The sequence below is a fragment of the Sus scrofa genome, chromosome 4 (assembly GCF_000003025.6).
Source record: "Sus scrofa isolate TJ Tabasco breed Duroc chromosome 4, Sscrofa11.1, whole genome shotgun sequence".
Lineage (NCBI taxonomy): Eukaryota > Metazoa > Chordata > Mammalia > Artiodactyla > Suidae > Sus > Sus scrofa.
In genome coordinates, this window is record NC_010446.5 from 106913730 (window position 1) to 106934548 (window position 20819).

General features: G+C 39.2%; 1 protein-coding gene across 5 annotated transcripts in view; it reads right to left on the bottom strand.

The window, feature by feature from the left end:
• The window catches only part of MAGI3 (membrane associated guanylate kinase, WW and PDZ domain containing 3), a 239427-nt gene that overhangs the window by 33113 nt on the left and 185495 nt on the right, over nucleotides 1-20819 (bottom strand). For all 5 annotated transcript variants that reach the window (XM_001925127.7, XM_021090716.1, XM_013988138.2 and 2 more), the window contains 7 exons: nucleotides 20222-20316; nucleotides 12878-13066; nucleotides 10004-10609; nucleotides 8739-8770; nucleotides 6353-6509; nucleotides 4537-4628; nucleotides 50-242 (listed from right to left, as the gene is read on the bottom strand). In XM_001925127.7, the coding sequence (XP_001925162.4) occupies nucleotides 50-242; nucleotides 4537-4628; nucleotides 6353-6509; nucleotides 8739-8770; nucleotides 10004-10609; nucleotides 12878-13066; nucleotides 20222-20316 (1364 nt within the window). The remainder of the gene's footprint in view (nucleotides 1-49; nucleotides 243-4536; nucleotides 4629-6352; nucleotides 6510-8738; nucleotides 8771-10003; nucleotides 10610-12877; nucleotides 13067-20221; nucleotides 20317-20819) is intronic.

Consider the following 20819-nt stretch of genomic DNA (forward strand, 5'->3'; position numbering starts at 1 on the left):
CCTCTTTGTTTCTTTTTTAACTTAACAGAGCAGGAATAGGTTCACTTACCACCATAGAAGATCTTTCTTCTGACAGTTAATAACACGTGGCCATTTCGAGCAGCAGTTGTCATTAGGTCTAGGACTTGTTTGTGTGATTTCCCTTTAACAGGAATTCCATCAATGCACATCAGCTCATCAGCCGCACGGAGCCGACCATCTTTCTCAGCTGCACCCAAAGGAATGATGGCCCCAATGTATATCTAATAGGATATAAAGTATAGGTTGGTCTATACAGTCTATTAAGATCTACTAAGATCCTTAACTACTAAGTTAAGGATTTTCTGACTCAGTACTGTGCAAACCAACAATTTTTGCAGCTCAATATGCAAACAGTCATGTTTTAGAAAAGTGCAATCTCAGAAATTGATCATTCTCCAAAATGGCACTTCCAACCACACCACACCACATGATCTCTTCTGGATCCTCTGGGCTGGGTACAAGGAAGACAGAAAATACAAAGTAGTTCAAGAACTTAAAAGTACCACTATCACTTCCATCACTATAACAAAATAAAAGTATTAAACTCAGAAAATGCAATTCTATGGAGAAGCTACTAAAAGGAAAGTCCACTGAATGTCATCAGGAAAGACTTTCTGTACACTATTCACAGCAACCGGGATAATTCTTACAATACTGCCATTACATAAGGCTATCAGTACAAACTGAGTATATACCAAAGAGAAATATTTCCTTTTTTAAAAAATTTTTTATTACTCAACTGAATTTATCACATCTGTAGTTATATAATGATCATAACAATCTCATTTCACAGGATTCCCATCCCACAGCCCAAGCACATCCCTCCACCCCCCAAACTGTCTCCTCTGGAGACCATAAGTTTTTCAATGTGTGTGAGTCAGCATCTGTTCTGCAAAGAAGTTGAGTCTGTCCTTTTTTCAGATTCCACCTGTAAGTGACAGCATGAGAAATATTTCTTGTTCCATAATTATAAAGCAGTAAATATTTTAAAGGAACAGAGTGGTATAAGATACATTTCTGTCTAGGTGAAGAGATCTAGTTCATTGCATTTGATAGCAACTAGAATCCTATAATAGGATTAGGTAATTAGGTAATCCTAAATGTTTGGGCTAGTTTCAGAGCTGCTAAAACTTGACATTTAAGAGAAGATAAAATGCAAGCATTTCCTCTAAAGACAGGAGGAAGACAAGGATGCCCACTCTCACCATTTTTATTCAACATAGTATTGGAAATCCTAGCCATAGCAATTAGACAAGAAAAAGAAACAGAAGGAATCCAAATTGGAAAGAAGTAAAACTGTCACTGTTTATAGGTGACATAGTACTACATGCAGAAAATCCTAAAGATGCCATCAGAAAATTAGTAGAGCTTTGGAGCCTCCATCGTGGTGCAGCAGAAACGAATCTGACTAGGAGCCATGAGGTTGCGGGTTTGATCCCTGGTCTTGCTCAGTGGGTTACGGATCTGGTGCTACTGTGAGCTGTGGTGTAGGCTGCAGATGCAGTTCGGAGAAATAAAGGAAATAATCCCATTTACCACTGCATCAAAAAGAGTAAAATATCTAGGACCAAACTTACTAAGGAGTGTAAAAATCTCATGTTTGGAAAACTATAGGTCACTAATGAAAGAAACTGAAGATGACACAGACAGATGGAGATATACCACGTTCTTTGATTGGAAGAATTAATACTGCTAAAATGACCACACTATCCAAGGCAATCTACAGATTCAATGCAATCCCTATTAAAACACCAAGGGAATATTTTACAGACCCAGAACAAAATATTTGTAAATTTGTATGGAAACACAAAAGACCCCAAATAGCCAAAACAATATTGAGAAAGAAGAATAGAGCTGGAGGAATCACTTTTCCTGACTTCAGACCATACTAGAAATCTACAATAATCAAAACAATATGGTACTGGCACAGAAGCAGACACATAGATCAATGAAACAAAATAGAGAGCTCGAAATAAACTCACACACTTATGATCAATTAATCTATGATAAAGGAGGGGCAAGAATATACAATGGAGAAAAGACAAATCTCTTTGATAAGTGTTTCTGGGAAAACTAGACAGCTACATGTAAAAGGATAAAAAGAGCGTTCAAAAAGAAAGTCAGAAATGAAAGAGAAGTTACCATTGATACCACAGAAATACAGAGGAACTACCTTTGGGGAAATACAAAGGGAATTTGTAGCAAAATACAAAGTAGTTCATAAGAAACTACTATGAACAGTTGTATGCCAAAAAATGGACAACCTAAAAAAACGGATATATTTCTAGAAGCATGTATCCTTTCAAGACTGAATCATGAAAAAGTAGAAAATCTGAACACATAAGTTACTAGTAAGGAGATCAAATCAGTAATTAAAAACCTTCCAGTCAACAAAAGTCCGGGACCAGATAGCTTCACTGGTGAATTCTACCAAACATTTAAAGAAGATTTAATACCTATCCTTCTCAAACTCTTCCAAAAAACTAAAAAGGAGGGAACACTTCTAAACTCATTTCATCATGCCAGCATTACCCTGAAACCAAAACCAGACATGGACACCATGAAGAAAGAAAATTACAGGTCAGGATCATGGATGAACATAGATGCAAAAATCCTCAACAAAACCAAATTTAAAAATTCATTAAAAGGACCATATACTATGATCAAATAGAATTTATTCCAGGGATGCCAGAATGGTTCAACATCCACAAATCAATCAACATGATATACCACATCAACAAAGGAAGGATAAAAACCTTATGATCATCTCAAAAGATACAGAAAAAAAGCATTTGACAAAATTCAGCATCCATCTGTAACAACTCTCAACAAACTGAGGGAACATGCTTCAACATAATAAAGGCCATACCTGACCAGCCTACAGCTAACATCATATTAAATAGCGAAAAGGTGAAAGCCTTCCCTCTAAGATCAGGAACAAAACAAGGATGTCCACTATTGCCACTTTCATTCAGTGAGTCCTAGCCATAGCAATTAGGGAAAAAAAAGAAATTCACAATCACATCTTTTTGATACACACACACACAAGAAAACTACTCAGACATAAAAAAGAACAAAATCTTGCCAACTGTGACAACACAAATGAACCTCAAGGGCATTATGCTAAGTGAAATAAGTCAGACAGATGAAGACAAATACTATATAATCTCATGTATATGTGAAATAAAAAAAAAAAAACCAAAATAAACCAACAAAAATAAAACTCACAAATAGAAAGAACAGAATGGTGGCTGACAGTGGGAAGGGGGTAGGGAATAGGTACAAACTTCTGGTTATAAAATAAATAAATCATGCAGATGTTATATGAAGCATGGGGGCTAGAGTCAACGAAATTGTAGTGCAGATCTGAAAGTTGCCAAGAAAGTAAATCTTAAAAGCTCTTATCATAAGAAAAAAATTTGTAACTCCGTATGGTGATGGACGGTAGCTAGAATTATTGTGATGATCATTTTGCAGTGTATACAAACATCAATCATTATGTTGTACATTCGAAACTGCTATAATGCTACGTGTCAGTCATACCTCAATTAAAAAGAAAAAAAGAGAAACAACCAAGATATTTCATATTTGTCCTACATAGGGCAACCTGCCTTAAGCTTTATTTGCCTCTGATGATTATTTTAACATAATCAATATGACTAATTAGAACATTTATGCCATAAAAATATTCTAGTCAGAAACAGAAAGAAGCGGAGTTCCCGTCGTGGCGCAGTGGTTAACGAATCCGACTAGGAACCATGAGGTTGCGGGTTCGGTCCCTGCCCTTGCTCAGTGGGTTAACGATCCGGCATTGCCGTGAGCTGTGGTGTATGTAGGTTGCAGACGCGGCTCGGATCCCGCGTTGCTGTGGCTCTGGTGTAGGCCGGTGGCTACAGCTCCGATTCGACCCCTAGCCTGGGAACCTCCATATGTCGTGGGAGCGGCCCAAAGAAATAGCAACAGCAACAACAACAACAACAACAACTACAAAAAGACAAAAGACAAAAAAAAAAAAAAAAAAAAAAAAAAAATAGAAAGAAGCTTGTCATATTAAAACAATATTGTTATTCACTTAACTTCCAAGCATGATAATAAAGTAGTCTTTCTTGATAGTCTACCAGAAAACTTTAAATACATTCTTAAATTCTAAAAAGCACCTTATTTCATGGTCAAACTAAGGGCAAAACAAAAATAAACCCACTATATTTGTTCTTTAAGGGAGAATCCCATATAAATAAAATTCTACATTGAAATGCTTTGCAAATATAACCATTTATTATTCTCAATTTACAGCTGACATATTCAGATTTTACCTGCAGTTTTACCCTCAGCTATATACCAAGTTAACAGAGGTATCAACACCAGCAGAAATGCAGTGCTTCCCTGTATTAATGAAACCATTAGAGAAATCTTAAAAAACCAAAGTAGAAAACAAAACAAAAACACCATTTTCTATCAAATCTACACTTTAAAGTTTTAACAGAAATGGCCAAATTCCAAAGCATTTAAACTTACAGATTGGTCAGGTCCATCTCCTCCAAGCACTCTGAAGCCAAACCCTGATTCCTGCTTCCGAAGAAAAACATCCAAATCTTTGGTGTTTGGCGCTAAGGGAAACCGGAAAATAATAAGTACACCCAAACATACATACACATATATTCTGATGTATTTTAAAAGGATTAATACTGCAAACATTTCAATCATAAATCTTTGTTTTCTCTCTAACCAAAACTTTGAATCGAGACACCTTAGGAGGGAGTTCCCATCGTGGCTCAGCGGAAACGAATCTGAGCAGCATCCATGAGGACTCAGGTTTGATCCCTGGCCTCGCTCAGTGGGTTAAGGATCCCGTGTTGCCATGAGCTGTGGTGTAGGTCACAGACACAGCTCGGATCCTGTGCGGCTGTGGCTGTAGGCGGGCAGCTGCAGCTCCAATTGGACCCCTAGCCTGGGAACTTCCATATGCCTAAAATGTGGCCCTAAAAAGACAGTCAGTAAATAAATAAATAAATAAATAAATAAATAAATAAGCAAGCCTCAGGAATCTTTACGCCCACTTCCCTGCACTTGGTCTTACACCGCCATTAATTCTTGATGCTTTCAAATCAATGCTTCACCTTCCTAAATGCAGCCTGCGACTATCCAGATAAAGACCTGCAAATGGTAAGTATGAAGTCAACTGTATATAATATTTCCGCCTGCATACATTTTCCCAAGGTAGAGTTAGAGCTATTCCTAAAAATAAATAAATTAAAAAAACTAAACCTACTTAAATCTACAATTTTACTTTGGAAAAGATCTATTAGTAAGCAAATTAGTACGAAAGTGAGCTTCTGCCTTATGCACACTCCCTTCTCATCCCCTCTCAGGTGGGCTCCTCTACAGAGTCTACTCTTTTGCTTCCCCCCCCCGAGACTGCACACCCCTCGGCTTCATCATCCTTCGTATTCCTGCCAGGAAAAACTTTCTAAAACACACGTCCAACCATTTCATCCCTCTGGTTAAAACCACCCTGTGGCTCTCTCATGTCTATCACCGTCTCCATCTTCCCAAGAACGACACAATCCACCTCCGTAAGCTGCCCCTGCCTGCGCCCCTCTGGTTTCCCTGGCCCACTACACCCAGCTAAAGGGAACTACTGGCAGAACCTAGGTCATGCAAGGCCAGTGTGCAAATGCTAGTCCTTCTTTCTTTCTCTTGCATCTGTCTCTTAAACACCTCTTTGGCATTCAAGACAAAGCTCAACTCTCTATATGAAGCAGTATTTGCCACTTCCTACGACCCGCAGTGGTAAAACTGACCACTTCCTACTTCAGATGCCAATTCATCCAGTCCCTCCTTCTATTACTGCACCTGTTAGGGGCTTATCTGTACTTAGTTATATATTTACTTGATTAGCTATTTATCTTTACCCACAGTGGTAAAAGTGACCATTTCCTACTTTAGAACCCAATTCATCCAGTCTATCGTTCTATCGCTGCAGCTGTTAGGGGCTTATTTGTACTTATTTCTATATTTATTTGATAGCCCTGTATCTTTTCCATTTAGGTTTAATCATCTTTTTAGGTGCGGGGCCCATGTAACCTGTTTCCTCTGTAGTTCCACTACCTACTGTGATGTCAGGTGGACAGAGAACACTTAATATATCCTTTTTGAAGAAAATAAATGAGTTAATGTTGAGTATTCAGGGAAGAAGCCCAGAGTCATATTAAAATTGGAGTGAAGGTATAACCTCAATATGATTTTGAAAGACAGGTAAGTCTTGAGTTTTTTTTTTTAATTCAAATTAATTTTGCAGCATGCTCTCTTGAAATATTCCACAACTACTTACGTTTATCTTCGTATAAAGTCTTAGATTTCAGGTAGACCTCAGAAGGATCCAGTTTCGGAGATCCTGACCTGATAATGCTGGGTGGGAAAGGCATAGGCTGGGGGATGGGCTCATTTATGGCCTCCAAACTTCCTGAATTTTCCTTCTTCTCTGTTTTCTGAAATGGAAAAGGATCTTAGTATTTCAAAAAACCAGATGGTTGATGAGTGCATGAAACTGTTGTCTAAATCAAGTATGTCAACTGATTACAGCTGTATAATTGGCAGGGACAAAACCAAAGTCTATTTGCAATCTTAAAGGAATCCACTTTCATAGCCAGGTGTAGATGGTTAAAACACATTTCACTCAATTTAGAAAAAGTTATAATGAAGTCAAGAAAAATGCCTTAATTAGCCCTATGTTTAAGCAATTTCGCCCCTTTCTCCTCCACCAAAACACAAGCTGATTTTAGGAAGATAAACAGGGATACAACACAAGGCAGGACTTATTTTTTCTTGTTTGTTTTTTTTTTTTTTGTTTTTTTTTTTTTTTTGCTTTTTAGGGCCACAGCCAAGGCAGATGGAGGTTCCCAGGCTAGAGGTCTAATTGGAGCTACAGCTACTGGCCTATGCTACAGCCACAGCAGTGCAGGGATCTTAGCCGTGTCTGTGTGTGACCTACACCACAACTCAAGACAATGCCAGATCCTTAACCCACTGAGCGAGACCAGGGATCGAACCCGCAACATCATGGTTCTTAGTCGTATTCATTTCTGCTGCGCCACGATGGGAACTCTAAGGCAGGACTTCTTTGTAAAGCAAGAGGGAGCCTCTGAGAGAACAGCTCCATAAAGCCCTGGGTAAGTCCTACCTCCCCACTCACTGAATTGAATTCCCAGGGAAGATGTTTAAGGTGATATTCGTTCTAAGAAAATGAAACAGGAAGTGTTAACTCTAATTTAGGTTATAAAGATGTCACTGTGAAAACCCGTGTGGCCCATTCAAATGTATCACGAAAAACTGCCCCACACCAGGGAATCAGATTTGGGATAACAGAGTAGCCTATTTTCACATGTTCCCATTTAGATAGAACTTGCACAAAAGAAGAGCTCAGCAAAATGACCTCTCTAATAAAACTTTAAAAATGAAATTCAATAAATAGCCTAAGAAAAAAATACTTTGAGAACAGCTTGTTATCCTGATTCATGGTTAGGAGAGGGAGATTACAGAAGTTTGTGATAAAATAATTAATGTGACTAGAATGCAGGAGCAGGAGTTCTTGTTGTGGCTCAGCGGTAACAAACCCGACTAGGACCCATGAGGACGTGGGTTCGACCCTGGCCTTGCTCAGTGGATAAAAAAGGATCCATTGCTGCAGTGAGCTGTGGTGTTGGTTGCACATGTGGCCTGGATTCTGTATGGCTGGGGCTGGGGCGAGGGCCAGCAGTTGCAGCTTCGATTCAACCCCCAGCCTGGGAACTTCCATGCGCCGCGAGGGTGACCCTAAAAAAAAAAAAAAAAAAAAAAAAAAAAAAAAAAAAAAAAAAGACGCAGTAGCAGCAGCTTGTTAGGGAGGAGTGAGAGGACAGCCTCCACAAAGTGCTGTGTCCAAGAGGCCCCTACACTGGCCCGGACCCAGTCAGAGTCCACGTCCTAAGACTGCCAGAAGCAGTGAGAGGTCATTAGAGACGTTCAGCAATTATAAAGCATCATGGTTGCTGTGTCTGCATTGGCATCTGTTACGAAATAGATACAGTGGCACAGGAGTTAAAAATGGTTACCAGGGGACCAGAGAAATGGAGAAAAACACAGTGCAATTTTAAGTAAACAGGCAAGAGAATTTCTGCTCACTGGACCTACGTGGGACAGTCTTTACAAGTGCTGAGTGTTTCTTTCCTTTGACCCATAAAACAGCAAATCTGTGGCAGATCCTATTTGGTGGGCTATAGAGAATTAACCCATTTTATGTCTGATGGCCTTTTGTTTAGTAGCCTAAGGTTTATGGTAATGGAAGACCATCTTTCAACAAAAGACGACAGACCTCAAATCAAGCAACTTAGGATTCTATACAAAACTGTCTTTATATCCATCTAATTGTGGATATTTAAGTTGGCACACATGTGTACCAGGCACAGTTTCTTTCAAAGCATTATCGGTGGACTATCGGTGGTATAGGCTCCGAGAGTCTTCCAACAGAAATACCCAACCAGGAGAGCACGTCTTCTCTCTAGGGGGCTTTTTCTAACTCACAGGCTTCCCTGGTTTCTGATACAAGCCCGGCGCAGAACGCCTCCTGCCTCCTCCCCATCTGTCATCACCACCACCACAAGCTGCCCTCACAGAGGGCAAAGTGGTATCTCTCTCCCCGTGATGAGAAGAAGCATTTGAGGACCACTGCGTATACTCACCATTTTGGCAGTTTTAGTTGGTGATGGAGGACCTTAAAAAAAAATGAGCCACATTTTAAAAACAGAGGAAGCATTGCCAGATCACAAATACTGCTATGTTTATGCTAAAACTAGCTTTGACTTTTAGTAGGCGAGTCAATTATGTCCAACATGTGTTCTACGTGTCAAGGGTTAAGGACAATCCTAAGGCATAAATGTTACTACCGTTTTATAAAGAAAGAAAACAAAGACTCAAATAGATGAACATCACTTTCCGCTCCTGCTGAACTAATAGGTAATAAGACAGGAAATTGACACCCAATTTGTTTGACATCAAACCCTGGACTCGGACCTTTTCTGGGACACTGGGTAACTCTCCAGCCCTCACAAAGGGATCTGTACCTACTCTGAGCGCATTCTACCGTATCACCCAGAGAAGAAGCAAAAAGGGTTCAAAGAAATGAGAATAATGAAAAATGCCCCAATGAAGCTAAACTGCTCATGTGCCTCAAAAAATGAAAACTAAAAGCCAGAGAGATACATGTGAAGGGCTAAATTTTATTCTTTAAAATGTTAGTCATTCACAGGTATGGATTTAAGAAAGCCCATTAAAATGCAACTTTGTGATTGGTCCTTGGAACTGGATTGATGTCTGGGAGCCGTTCAAGTCAGCTGATGACCTGGGAAAATAAAATTGTATTTCTCTCATATGAGCACTGTGGGGTTTAATTAACATTTATGAACAGATACTAAAGCTTAAGATAAAAGTTTTATGAGCACAAGCTACCATGATTGCTTTTACAGAACAGATTAACACGCCAGCCAACATTTTGCTTATTCACAGAGATGCTATGCTCTTTCAAAACATCTTTGGTACATTACAGAGGTCTGGATCAAGTACCAGTGGTTGAAAGAGTCCATTCCTATTATTGCCATCAACAGAGAAAATGAAATTAAGAAGATATATTTTGCTGAAGAAGCACAATGCTGTGACTCTCTCTAATCATTAAAGTCATAGATTAGATTTTTAAAAAAAATATAGAGGGAAAGAAACCCATAATGGACACAATGAAGCCACTAATAACTAAAAAAGAAAAAAAAAGAAAAAAAAACTGCTGCAAAAGATACTGCTTATGGAAGCAGTCGGGCAGAACTTAAGGAAAATGCACACTAATTACCAGTTAAGCCTGCTGGAAAAAAAGATTCTGACCTGTAGTAAGGAAGGACAGCGAGTAGGTATAAATCTACGAACAATGAAGCTTTTTCCTTTTTGTGCTTTTACTCACCTCCTCTTAAGATAAGCAATGGTACATCTGCACCTACTGGAAACTGCTTTAGCACCTCTACCACTTGGAGATGTGTTAAATTCTGCACATTTTGATGGTAAATTTCCTTAATTATATCCCCTTTCTGTAGGCCTTGACACCACTGGCTATCCAGTATCATTTTCACCTTCTGTCCAGTGGGGCTGTCAGCAATTGCAAACCCAAAGCCTTTAGGGCCCTTAATCAGAGGGATAGTCACTAGTTCAGGCTGGGAGCTGCCTGATGATGCCATAGATGCTCTCTGCTCACTCAGATCTACCGGTCCATTGAGACGATCACTGATCAAGGTGTGTCCCGATTTGCCATTCTGGTCCAGAATCACGGCTCCTGACTTAAACTCCTGAGTACTCATGCAAGTCTCTCCCTTCGTTAACGGCTGTCCATTGATGACAGGAGTAGCAGCAACAATGTCCACGACCGGATCTTCATTGTCATCAGGAAGTGGATAACCACGACATAAAGTGAGGTTGACATACTGATTGACGGGTACCAACTGAAACATCTGGACAACATCTGCATGGGTGTGACCAAGGACACAGTTGCCATTGATGTCGACAATAACATCACCTGGTAAAACATAAGTCATGTTAATATATTAAAACTATCAAGTGAATTTTTGTTGTTGGAAGAGTCAAAAATAACTGAAATTCAGCATCTAAATTTGGATCCTAGAAACTTCTTCCTGGACATTAACAACTGAAAAGATAGCTTTTCAACATAGATATGCCATTCTCCCTTCTGTGACTCCTCTTTGAAAAGAACATATAAATGCATACATTCTTAGTTTTCTTAGTGCCAAAGAATCACGACCTCAAGCTCGAGTGAATCTTTAAAAAAGTAACTGAAAACTCCTATTACCAATGTTGGTATATCCTTTGAGTCATACCAAAGTGGCCACACAAAGCTAGGCGCATTATAGTAGGTATTCAGTACACAACAAAGGAGCAAATATTCCACTGGCTACTTGCACAAACAGGCAATCTTGAAATCCTACCTTATTTCTTGATTTTAAGCAGGCACTGATTACAGTGTACTTAAAAAGTCATTCTAGATTGAACAATGTATGGCTGAAGATTAGAATAATAACTTATGAATGTATTTTCTTTTAGCACCCTTCTTTTTTGTAAAGATTTTCAATTTAATATAATTCAGTTTTCAAAAGGAGAAATACCAACACAAAAGCTCAATGCAAGCAAACAACATATTATTTAAGACATTGAAAAGTCAGCTCAATTAATCCTTGTGAAAGTTGGGTTTTGCTTTCCTGATTTTACATTATTATGCCCGCTTTTGGTTGCAGGATCATTACCACTTGACATTCATCAATTGTGTGTGTTTTTTTTAATGCAGCTTGAACTTCTAAAATTTGTCCTCTGATGTCTCATCTATTTGCTGCTTTTATTTGAATATGATTATTTAAAAGGTTATTGCCAAATAAAGGTGCTATAATTTGTTCTGATTGCGTGTAGGCTTTAAAAAAATCAACATGAATGGTATTTAAAAACAAATGTTAGTCTGTAGAAATGTTTCAAAATTCAAGAAGATATAGAAATTAGACTAATTAGAAACAAAGTTTTTGACTTTTCCTCCCCGACCAAAGTTGCCAGATTTTTAATCTAAGTATTATATTGTTATATAAACTCATAACAGTTTCAGACAAACCTGAATCTATATTACAAAATTCTGGTAGCATATACAATAGCTACCAGATGCGTTTCATGAACAACATATAAAAAAGTAAAAATTGAGGACTTCGGAAAAAAAACACCTTACTATCAATTTTAATCTCTAGAGTTTGTAAATGTTAGAAAATAATAAAGGAGGGCTAAAAAATTTTTTTTATAAATAAAACTTTTGATTATTTTAAATTTTCTTGTTTTAAGTTTTCTATCACCTAAATGGGAAAGCATGAGTGATCCCATATTCTAACTGAAAATAAGTTGATATCGGCCATCAAAAGTAATATGACAATTGAATCATGCAAATGTGGGGCATATTTATACCTAATATGTGAAATAACAGAGGATTAGAAAAGCATAGCCAATAGTGTAAGAAGCAATCTCAGTGGAATACTAACCTCTTTCTGGAAAAAAGTACTTAAACTTTTCCCATAATCAGTAGCTAGTTTTAAATTTCCTCTAACCATCCCCAGCCATAAATACTGTCAGTCATAAAAAATACCTAACAATTACCAAATAAATTTTAGGAAAACTATGTAAAGGACAAATTTATATACCTCTGTAAAAATGGTAATATTATTACCTATAATTCTTAACATGGCAGTTTAATTTCACTAACAGACAGTAAGGAGGCAAAAAACAAACAAAAAACTCCCAACTTGGGGAAAAAACTGTGGGATACAACAATTTGTTCAGTATCACTATAAACACCACAATGAATCATCTTCCAAAAAATATTATAGATGAAAGTTAAAAACTCCAAAAGTACTCTATATAATCAATGAAAATCAAACAATTACAAACAGTTTTCTGAGATGGTTACTAAATCTTTAGTGGAGCCAAAATTATACTACTTGAAATTCATACTACTCAAAAATCAAGAACTTAAGGTTTTCACTAAGTTTCTACTTTTTCCTCAAAACTAGAATACACTTAGTTTAGAAGCTAAACTATTTTAATATAGGAATCTCCCTCTTCAGTTGAATAACTTAGTTCTCTCTCTCTCTCTATATATATATAAAATTACATGTGATATATACTTAATAGCTATTATATAATATTTATTATGTAAATTACATATATATATATAAACTTTTTTACTATAATTTTTGTTATAGTGTCACAACTCTCCAAGTATTTCTGAGCAATCTGTTACCTGGTGCAATCTTCCCATCCTGAGCTGCAGGACCATCCTTCAGCACATTTTTCACTTGTAGGAACTCATCAGGCCTATCTCCACCAATAATGGTAAAGCCAAATCCCATTGTGCTCTTTTTCAATGACGCTCGAACAAGGATGCCTTTAAGCTGAGATGGATCTCGAGTAAAATGTGATTTTTCCACATCTGCACAGAAATGAGGGACAAGAATAATGACAATGAGGGAGTTCCTGCCGTGGCTCAGTGGTAACAAGCCAGACTAGCAATCCGTGAGGATGAGGGTTCGATCCCTGGCCTCATTCAGTGGGTTAAGGATCTGGATTTGCCATGAGCTGCAGCGTAGGTGGTAGACACGGCCTGGATCCCACATTGCTATGGCTGTGGTGTAGGCCAGCAGCAGCAGCTCCAATTTGACCCCTAGCCTGGGAACTTCCATATGCCATGGATGTAGCCCTAAAAAATACAAAAAAAAAAATAATAATAATAATAATTACAATGAATATAGCCCTCAAAGCTAATCTCTAAGATAGTCTATATAATTTAACAAATCATAACAGAAAGAAAATAGATTCTAAAGTTAAAGAAGAGCTGTAATTTAAATTCATTAACTAAATCAATGAAAAAAATTCTTAGTGAACAAATCATTTATTTTATAGGACTCTTCACATCAACTGAAAGGTAAAAGCGTCCACTTTACCTCTTCATCATTGCCTTGTTTGGGCTTACTTGTTCTTATCCCAGAGTCCTTTACACAGAAATTAAAATGACACACCTGAAGGACAGTCTTTATCAGTAAATACCTGAAAGCCATGGGCACGCATTTGGCTGTCTATTTCCTTAGAATAAGCAGCTATGGAGCTCTGTGTAGAAAACACTACACTAAGGGGAGTTCCTGTAGTGGCTCAGTGGTTAATGAATCGAACTAGAAACCATAAGGTTTCAGGTTCGATCCCTGGCCTCGCTCAGTGGGTTAAGGATCTGGCATTGCTGTGAGCTGTGGTATAGGTTGCAGACGCTGCTGGGATCCAGCGTTGCTGTGACTCTGGCATAGACTGGCGGCTACTACCTTTGATAAGACCCCTAGCCTGGGAACCTCCATATGCCGTGGGTGTGGCCCTAGAAAAAGACACACCACACACACACACACACACACACACACACAAAAAGAGAGAGAAGAAAACACTATACTAGGAAGATGAGGGCAACTGTCATGAACTTGTTGTACAAGAGAATACATCAGATTTTATCATTTACAACTCGGGCTTTCTGCAGTCTTTAATTTCCAACTGATGAGAGGAGTGAATCCCTGCACTGCCAGTAAATAGCTGTATGCTTCTTTCTCTTTTACTCATGTTGAGGGGATACTTTAGGAAGGAAAACAACAACAACAAAACAAAAACACACAGCTTCTTTGAAAAGTCTATTTTAAAAGTTTTTCTCAGGTGATCCTAGAACGAAAAGTGATCTACATTTGCATGTAAGACCTCCCTTCTCTTTTCCAGAAACTTTCCCTCCTCTCTTCCACCCTGCTGCCATAAGGCACTTGTGGGGATCAAATTGTACAGGTTCATAATCCTCAAAGAATTGTTTACATTATCTTTTGAAAAGATAGTTAAAACTTTTCTACAGGAGTTCCCGTTGTGGCTCAGTGGTTAACGATCCCGACTAATATCCATGAGGACTCAGGTTCAATCCCTGGCCTCACTCAGTGGGTTAAAGATCTGGCATTGCAGTGACCTGTGGTGGAGGTCACAGACGTGGCTTGGGTCTGGCATTGCTGTGACTCTGGCGTAGGCCGGTGGCTACAGCTCCGATTAAACCCCTAAGCCTGGGAACCTCCACATGCCATGGGTGCGGCACTTAAAAAAACAAAGACCAAAAAAACCCCCTTTTTCTACAAATCTATAGCCTTATTGAGATATAATCCACGAACAATAGAATTTAGCCATTTAAAGCATACAAGTCAATGATGTGCAGCCATCCTCACAATCTAATTTTAGCACGTTATCCCCCCACCCCTAATACACATCAAAGAAATCCCCGTGCCCATTACGAGTCACTTCCCATTTCTCTCCAACCCACCTGCACACCCTAGTCTTAGACAACCACCAATCTACTTTCTGTCTACAGATATGTCCAATCTGGACATTTACTATAAATGGAATCATAGGTGGTTTTTTAAGTGGTTTATTTCACTTAGCATAATTTTTTTTGAGGTTCATCCATGTTGTAGCATGTTAGTACTTTGTTCCTTTTTATTGCCAAATAATATTCCACTGTTTGGACATTTATTTACCCATTTATTAGCTGATGAACATTTGGGTTGTTGATATCTGGATACTATGAATTATGTTGCTATGAACACTCATGTAGAAGGTTTTACACAGGCAACTATCTTCGTTCCTTTTAGGTACATACTGGGAGTGGAAATGCAACAGTTACCGTAAACATACCGTAACTACATTTAGCATTTTGAAGGACTGCCAAACATTTCCAAAGGGGACCGCCCCATTTTAAGTTTCTACCATCAGTGTCTGAGGCTTCCAACTTCTGCACATCCTTGCCAACACTTGCTACTGCCTGCTTTTTTGGTTACAGCTATTCAGGTAGGTATCCAATAGACTCTCACTGTGGTTTTGATGCTCATTTCTCTAAAGACACAAATTAACAAGGGTGACATGTCATATTTTGACCACACCTGGCCCTAGTACCAAGCCCAGAGTTATCAGTTATGTGTGTTTATCTGCCGCTGCCTCTCTTAGCAAAGTGTTCTAAGAGGCGTGCATTAAAGCTTGACCTCAGAAAAGAGCAATCCCTGGGGCTGCCCTGTATAGTTGTACAGATTTTGCAGTATAGACCTGGCTCCCTTAAGATGCAGGGCTGTCTTGCAAATACTGACAAAGGCAGGTTTGGGGTAGGAGTAGGTTTGCTTTATTTGTTATCTTCTTCCCAGATTTGCTGATCTCTTACAAAGAAAACACTTGACGTTAAAAAAAAAAAAAATCAGCTATTTTGGGCTTCTCGAAGTAGAAGACTTAGACTCCAGACAGCAGTGCATTACCACACACAGTAAACTATTATTTTGTGAGGCCTCTGAGTTTGGCCAGTCAGGCTGCGTGTGGTGATACCTCTGTGCATTGCTGAGCTCTTGATGTGTTTCTGACATTCAAACTAGCAACTCATCTCTGAACAAAATATCACTTGAAAAAATTATCTGACACGGTCAAAGCCTATTCAGTTATGTAAGCTGGTCATGACTGCCCACTACTGCTGCCTACCAGACTGTAGATAAGATCATTTGTTTAAGTATTGTGGTATTGTGTACTTGGACAGGTATTTGAGGAAAATACTTTTTTTTTTTTTTTCCTTTTTAGGGCCACACTGGCAGCATATGGAGGTTCCTAGGCTAGGAGTTGAATTGGAGCTACAGCTGCCAGCCTATGCCACAGCCACAGCGTGGGCTCCGAGCTGCATCTGTGACCAGCTCATGGCAACACCGGATCCTTAACCCACTGATTGAGGCCAGGGATTGAACCCGCAACCTCATGGATGCTAGTCGGATTCCCTTCTGCTGAGCCACGTCAGGAACTCCCGAGGAAAACACCTTTAATGAAATGTACCTTTCTCATTTTTATGTCAACTATTGAGATATTTCTGATCAGCTACCCCATGCTCTAATCCCTGCGCATATCAGAGCAAGACTAGTCTGTAAGGGCTAAGCCAGAAAATCAGCCTATAACAGAGGAGCACCGAGATGTACAAACATTCAAAGGGGAGGGTAAGTTTTGGTTAACGCCTAATTAGGGGAAGTAGTAATAAAACAGCCAAAGCCAGTTAGAAGTTGGTCAGAAGTAGGTCTTATCAGAATTAGATACAGGAAAGTGAGAATAAGAAAGGTACAGAGAAACTATGAGTCCAATAATCCTGATTTTAAATTCAAGCTTCGTGATTTAGTTGTCATCTTGGAATATTATTTAATCTTTTTTTTAATTTTAATTTTTATTTATTTATTTATTTATTTATTTATTTATTTATTTATTTATTTATTGTCTTTTTGCCATTTCTTGGGCTGCTCCAGAGGCATATGGAGGTTCCCAGGCTAGGGGTCGAATCGGAGCTGTAAGCTGCCAGCCTACGCCAGAGCCACAGCAACGCAGGATTCAAGCCGCGTCTGCAACCTACACCACAGCTCACGGCAACGCCGGATCGTTAACCCACTGAGCAAGGGCAGGGATCGAACCCGCAACCTCATGGTTCCTAGTCGGATTCGTTAACCACTGCGCCACGACAGGAACTCCTATTTAATCTTTTAAGTCTCAGTTGCCTCATCTATAAAATGGGGATAACAGTACCTACTTCATGGGATTGTTACAGGGATTGAACTAGGTAATGCACAGAAAGCCTAAGAAACAGTGCTTGACAAATAGTAAGTGCTCAAAAAATGCAGGTAAGTACAAACACATACAGGTTGGCTAAGAAAGGCGGGTCATAAACTTTGAGTATTTCTGTCCCCGTGGCAAGTATATTCCTGGGATGGAAGCATTAGGCAACTGTAACTTGATACCACTGAGGCATCTGGATAGGGAAAATAATATTAATAATCTTGCAGCAATAGTTTGAAGTTTAGATGAGATGATGTTTACAAAGCATCCAATTCAGTACCTCGACGTTATCTCAGTAGATGGTAACCACTGTTCTTCCAGGACTAGCATAACTTCCATCGCTACTAGGAAGCCTTTCCTTCCCTCTCACTGTCAGATTTAAAGTCTCTCTCCTTTGTTCCAACACTGTAGTTTATTTCATTTCATTTTATTTTTTGCTTTTTAAGGCCGCTCCTTCAGCATATTTAAGTTCCCAGGCTAGGTGTCAAGTCAGAGCTGCATCTGCGACCTACGCCACAGCTCACGGCAATGCCTGTTCCCTGACCCACTGAGCGAGGCCAGGGATTGAACCCTCATCCTCATGGATACTAGTCGGATTTGTTTCTGCTGAGCCACAATGGAAACTCCCACTATAGTTTATATATCTAACATCATACAGAACAAAACGATGTGTCTATCTCCCTGGCTAAGTTGTGGGCTCCTAAAAGACAGGGGCTAAGTCCTTACTCTTTTAATGCCTAGTTCACAGGCAAGCGCCTGGTAATTAAAATCAATGAAACACAAGGTTACTGGCTTCAAGGAGCTTAGAGTTTAGTGGGGAGAGAAGATCTCCTCTGATGGGCACCGTGGAAGCCACGGGCCTTCAGGAACGACACGTTCTAATACAAAGAACTCTGCATCCAAAGTCAGTAAAGCCAGGTTCAGATTCGGGCCTGACACTCGCTGTGATTCTAAGGAAGAGGCCTGATCTTTCCTAAAGTCTGTTTCTTCATCTGTAAAATGGGGACTCATGTTTCTCTTCGGTTAATGTCCTCTGACTACTCTCTTTCAAAGTCAAAGCTCTCCAAAAAGCTGGTTAAATCCACTGTCCTCACTTCTACACGGCCCATTTCCTCCTTATTCTACCTGATTTTTACTTTACTCCCCCCCTTGCCCTTGCTGGAATGACAAATGACCTTCATATTTTCAAGTCCAAGGCAGATACTTCTCAGTGTTCACCTTTCTTGACTTTTCAGCACCATGGAACACCACAAATACCCAACTTCTTAAAACTTGCTTCTTTTCATGGCTGCCTATCCTCTCAACTTCAGCTCTTGTCACTACCCCGCAAAACCCCTACCCTACACTCTGTTCCCTCTACCCATTATGCCTCCTTGCTCCTCTAAAATTTTTATCTGCCTGATTTAGCTTTTTCTGATGCTTCAAGACCCAGTTCAAATATGGCCTCTGTTCACAGGTTCCCCTGCCCCCTTGACTCCCTCCACCAAAGCAAAGATGAGCATGCCCTCCCTTCTGCCAGCCAGCACTGTACCTTGTATGTCTCTATTAATTTAAACAATGAGAGCTACTGTTTATTGGTTACTATGTGCCAGAAAGGTGTTTGTAAGCCCTTTACTTGTATTAATTTGCATACTCAGAACCACCTTGAGTCATAGGAATTACTATTATTCCTTTTTTACGGATGAGGAAACAGACGCAAAGAGTTTAAAAACTCATCCAAGATGATACACCTGGGAGTCGAGCCTGCTCCACTTCCTGCACCTTGACTGATACAGGGTGGCACTTATAGATACTAACCATATATTGTACCCGTTCATTGCCTTTGTGAGACTGTCAACTCCTGAGGGCAAGACCGGCCTTACTCTTAATCATTTTTTAGTACATGCACCTAGCAAAGCACTTGCTATGTAGCAGGTGCTCCAAAATATTTGTTAAACTAAATGTCTTTGCTAAATCCAATGAAAAACTTAAGAGAAGGTTCTGTGCTTTTGAAGAGTAGCTATAAGAAAAAACTGTTTCTTTCTTTGGCAACAAAAGGGAAGAATCCACTCGATTTCTCCACTATGGCCATTCAGACCTCTGGTTATTAACAACAAGTAGAGAAGGGCGAGGAGATGAGGAGAGAGAAGTAGGACATAAGAAATTCTTGGGCATCTTTCTCAAAATACACACGGCTAATCTTATCAAAATCTCAGGACCTCCATATGTTTGTAATGTTCCCCAAATGACCCTGATATTACTAATACCCTACCATCTGACTTGAGAATCAATGATGTAAGGCAAAAAATATACTGAGTTTACTTATTATTACTGTTATTTTGCTTTTTAGGGCTACTCCTGCAGCATATGAAGTTCCCAAGCTGGGGGTCAAACCAGAGCTGCAGCTGCCAGCCTAGGCCACAGCCACAGCAATGCAGGATCCCAGCAGCATCTGTGGCCCTTCACCACAGCTCACAGCAATATCGGATCCTTAACCCACTGAGCCAGGCCAGGAATTGAACCTGTGTTCTCATGGATGCTAGTCCATGTAACCTGCTGAACCACAACAGGAACTCCCTATGGTGGGTTTATTTAGTATTTGTTCATATCAGTTAATGAAGAATCCTGAACGGTTTCTGACAGGAGATCTAAGCAATTAACTTGGGAGAAGCTCATAATGAATTTGAGATCTCACACTGGCTGTAAAAACTAGGAAACAATCCAAACTTCGAATCAAAACTTTGAACCCTTCTCCCAACAATTTCATACTTTCTATATAAGCAGCAAGAAACATCCCAGGATTCTCAATATGTACAGATGTTTTATTAAGATTATTCATCACTTTACAGTGACAAAAATTAGACATTCTCTGTTTAATTTCAAAGTCCCAGCAATAAAAATATCAAACTCACTTTTATTATTTTAGCATATAAAATTCACAAATTATTCTTAGCAGAGAAGACGGAAGTAAAAGTCCTACCTGGTTTTGAAGCGCCAGGATCGGCCTGTCCTAACTGCTTTTTCCTTTTGGCTTCCTCCACGGGATTTTCAAACTGGGTTTTCTGGTTAAGATGACTATAAAATGTAGAAAAATAAGTATTTCAGTCTCATATGAAAGAATTACATATAAATGGACTAGCAAACCATTCCATCATCTTGGGTTAAGGGACAGATAAGAATCTTTAAGCTATGGAACCCAGAGAGGCTGAGAGGTCAGTCATAGTGGAAGGAACTTTTGGTAACTAAAGAGGGGCCACAGAAGATACCTACACGTCCAAGCTGGTGAACTATTCACAACAGCGTCTTTAGAAATCTTCCCAATATAGCTAGTAACAGTTTTCAAAACTATAGCAGAAGCCCTCATACATGACACAATTGGAACTGCTGGTAATTAATCAGTTAAATTTTTGTAAGGCAGTTAATGTAGGAGGGTTTTAAGTTTCTCTAAAGTAAAGCAGCTGTGAAGACACTTTTGAAGAAATCTGAGGACAGAGCCTTCTAGAATTTTACTCTTATTTTTCCAACCCATGTCATTTAGCAGCAACTGAGAAAGTGAGTTGCTTTTACCAAACTGCATC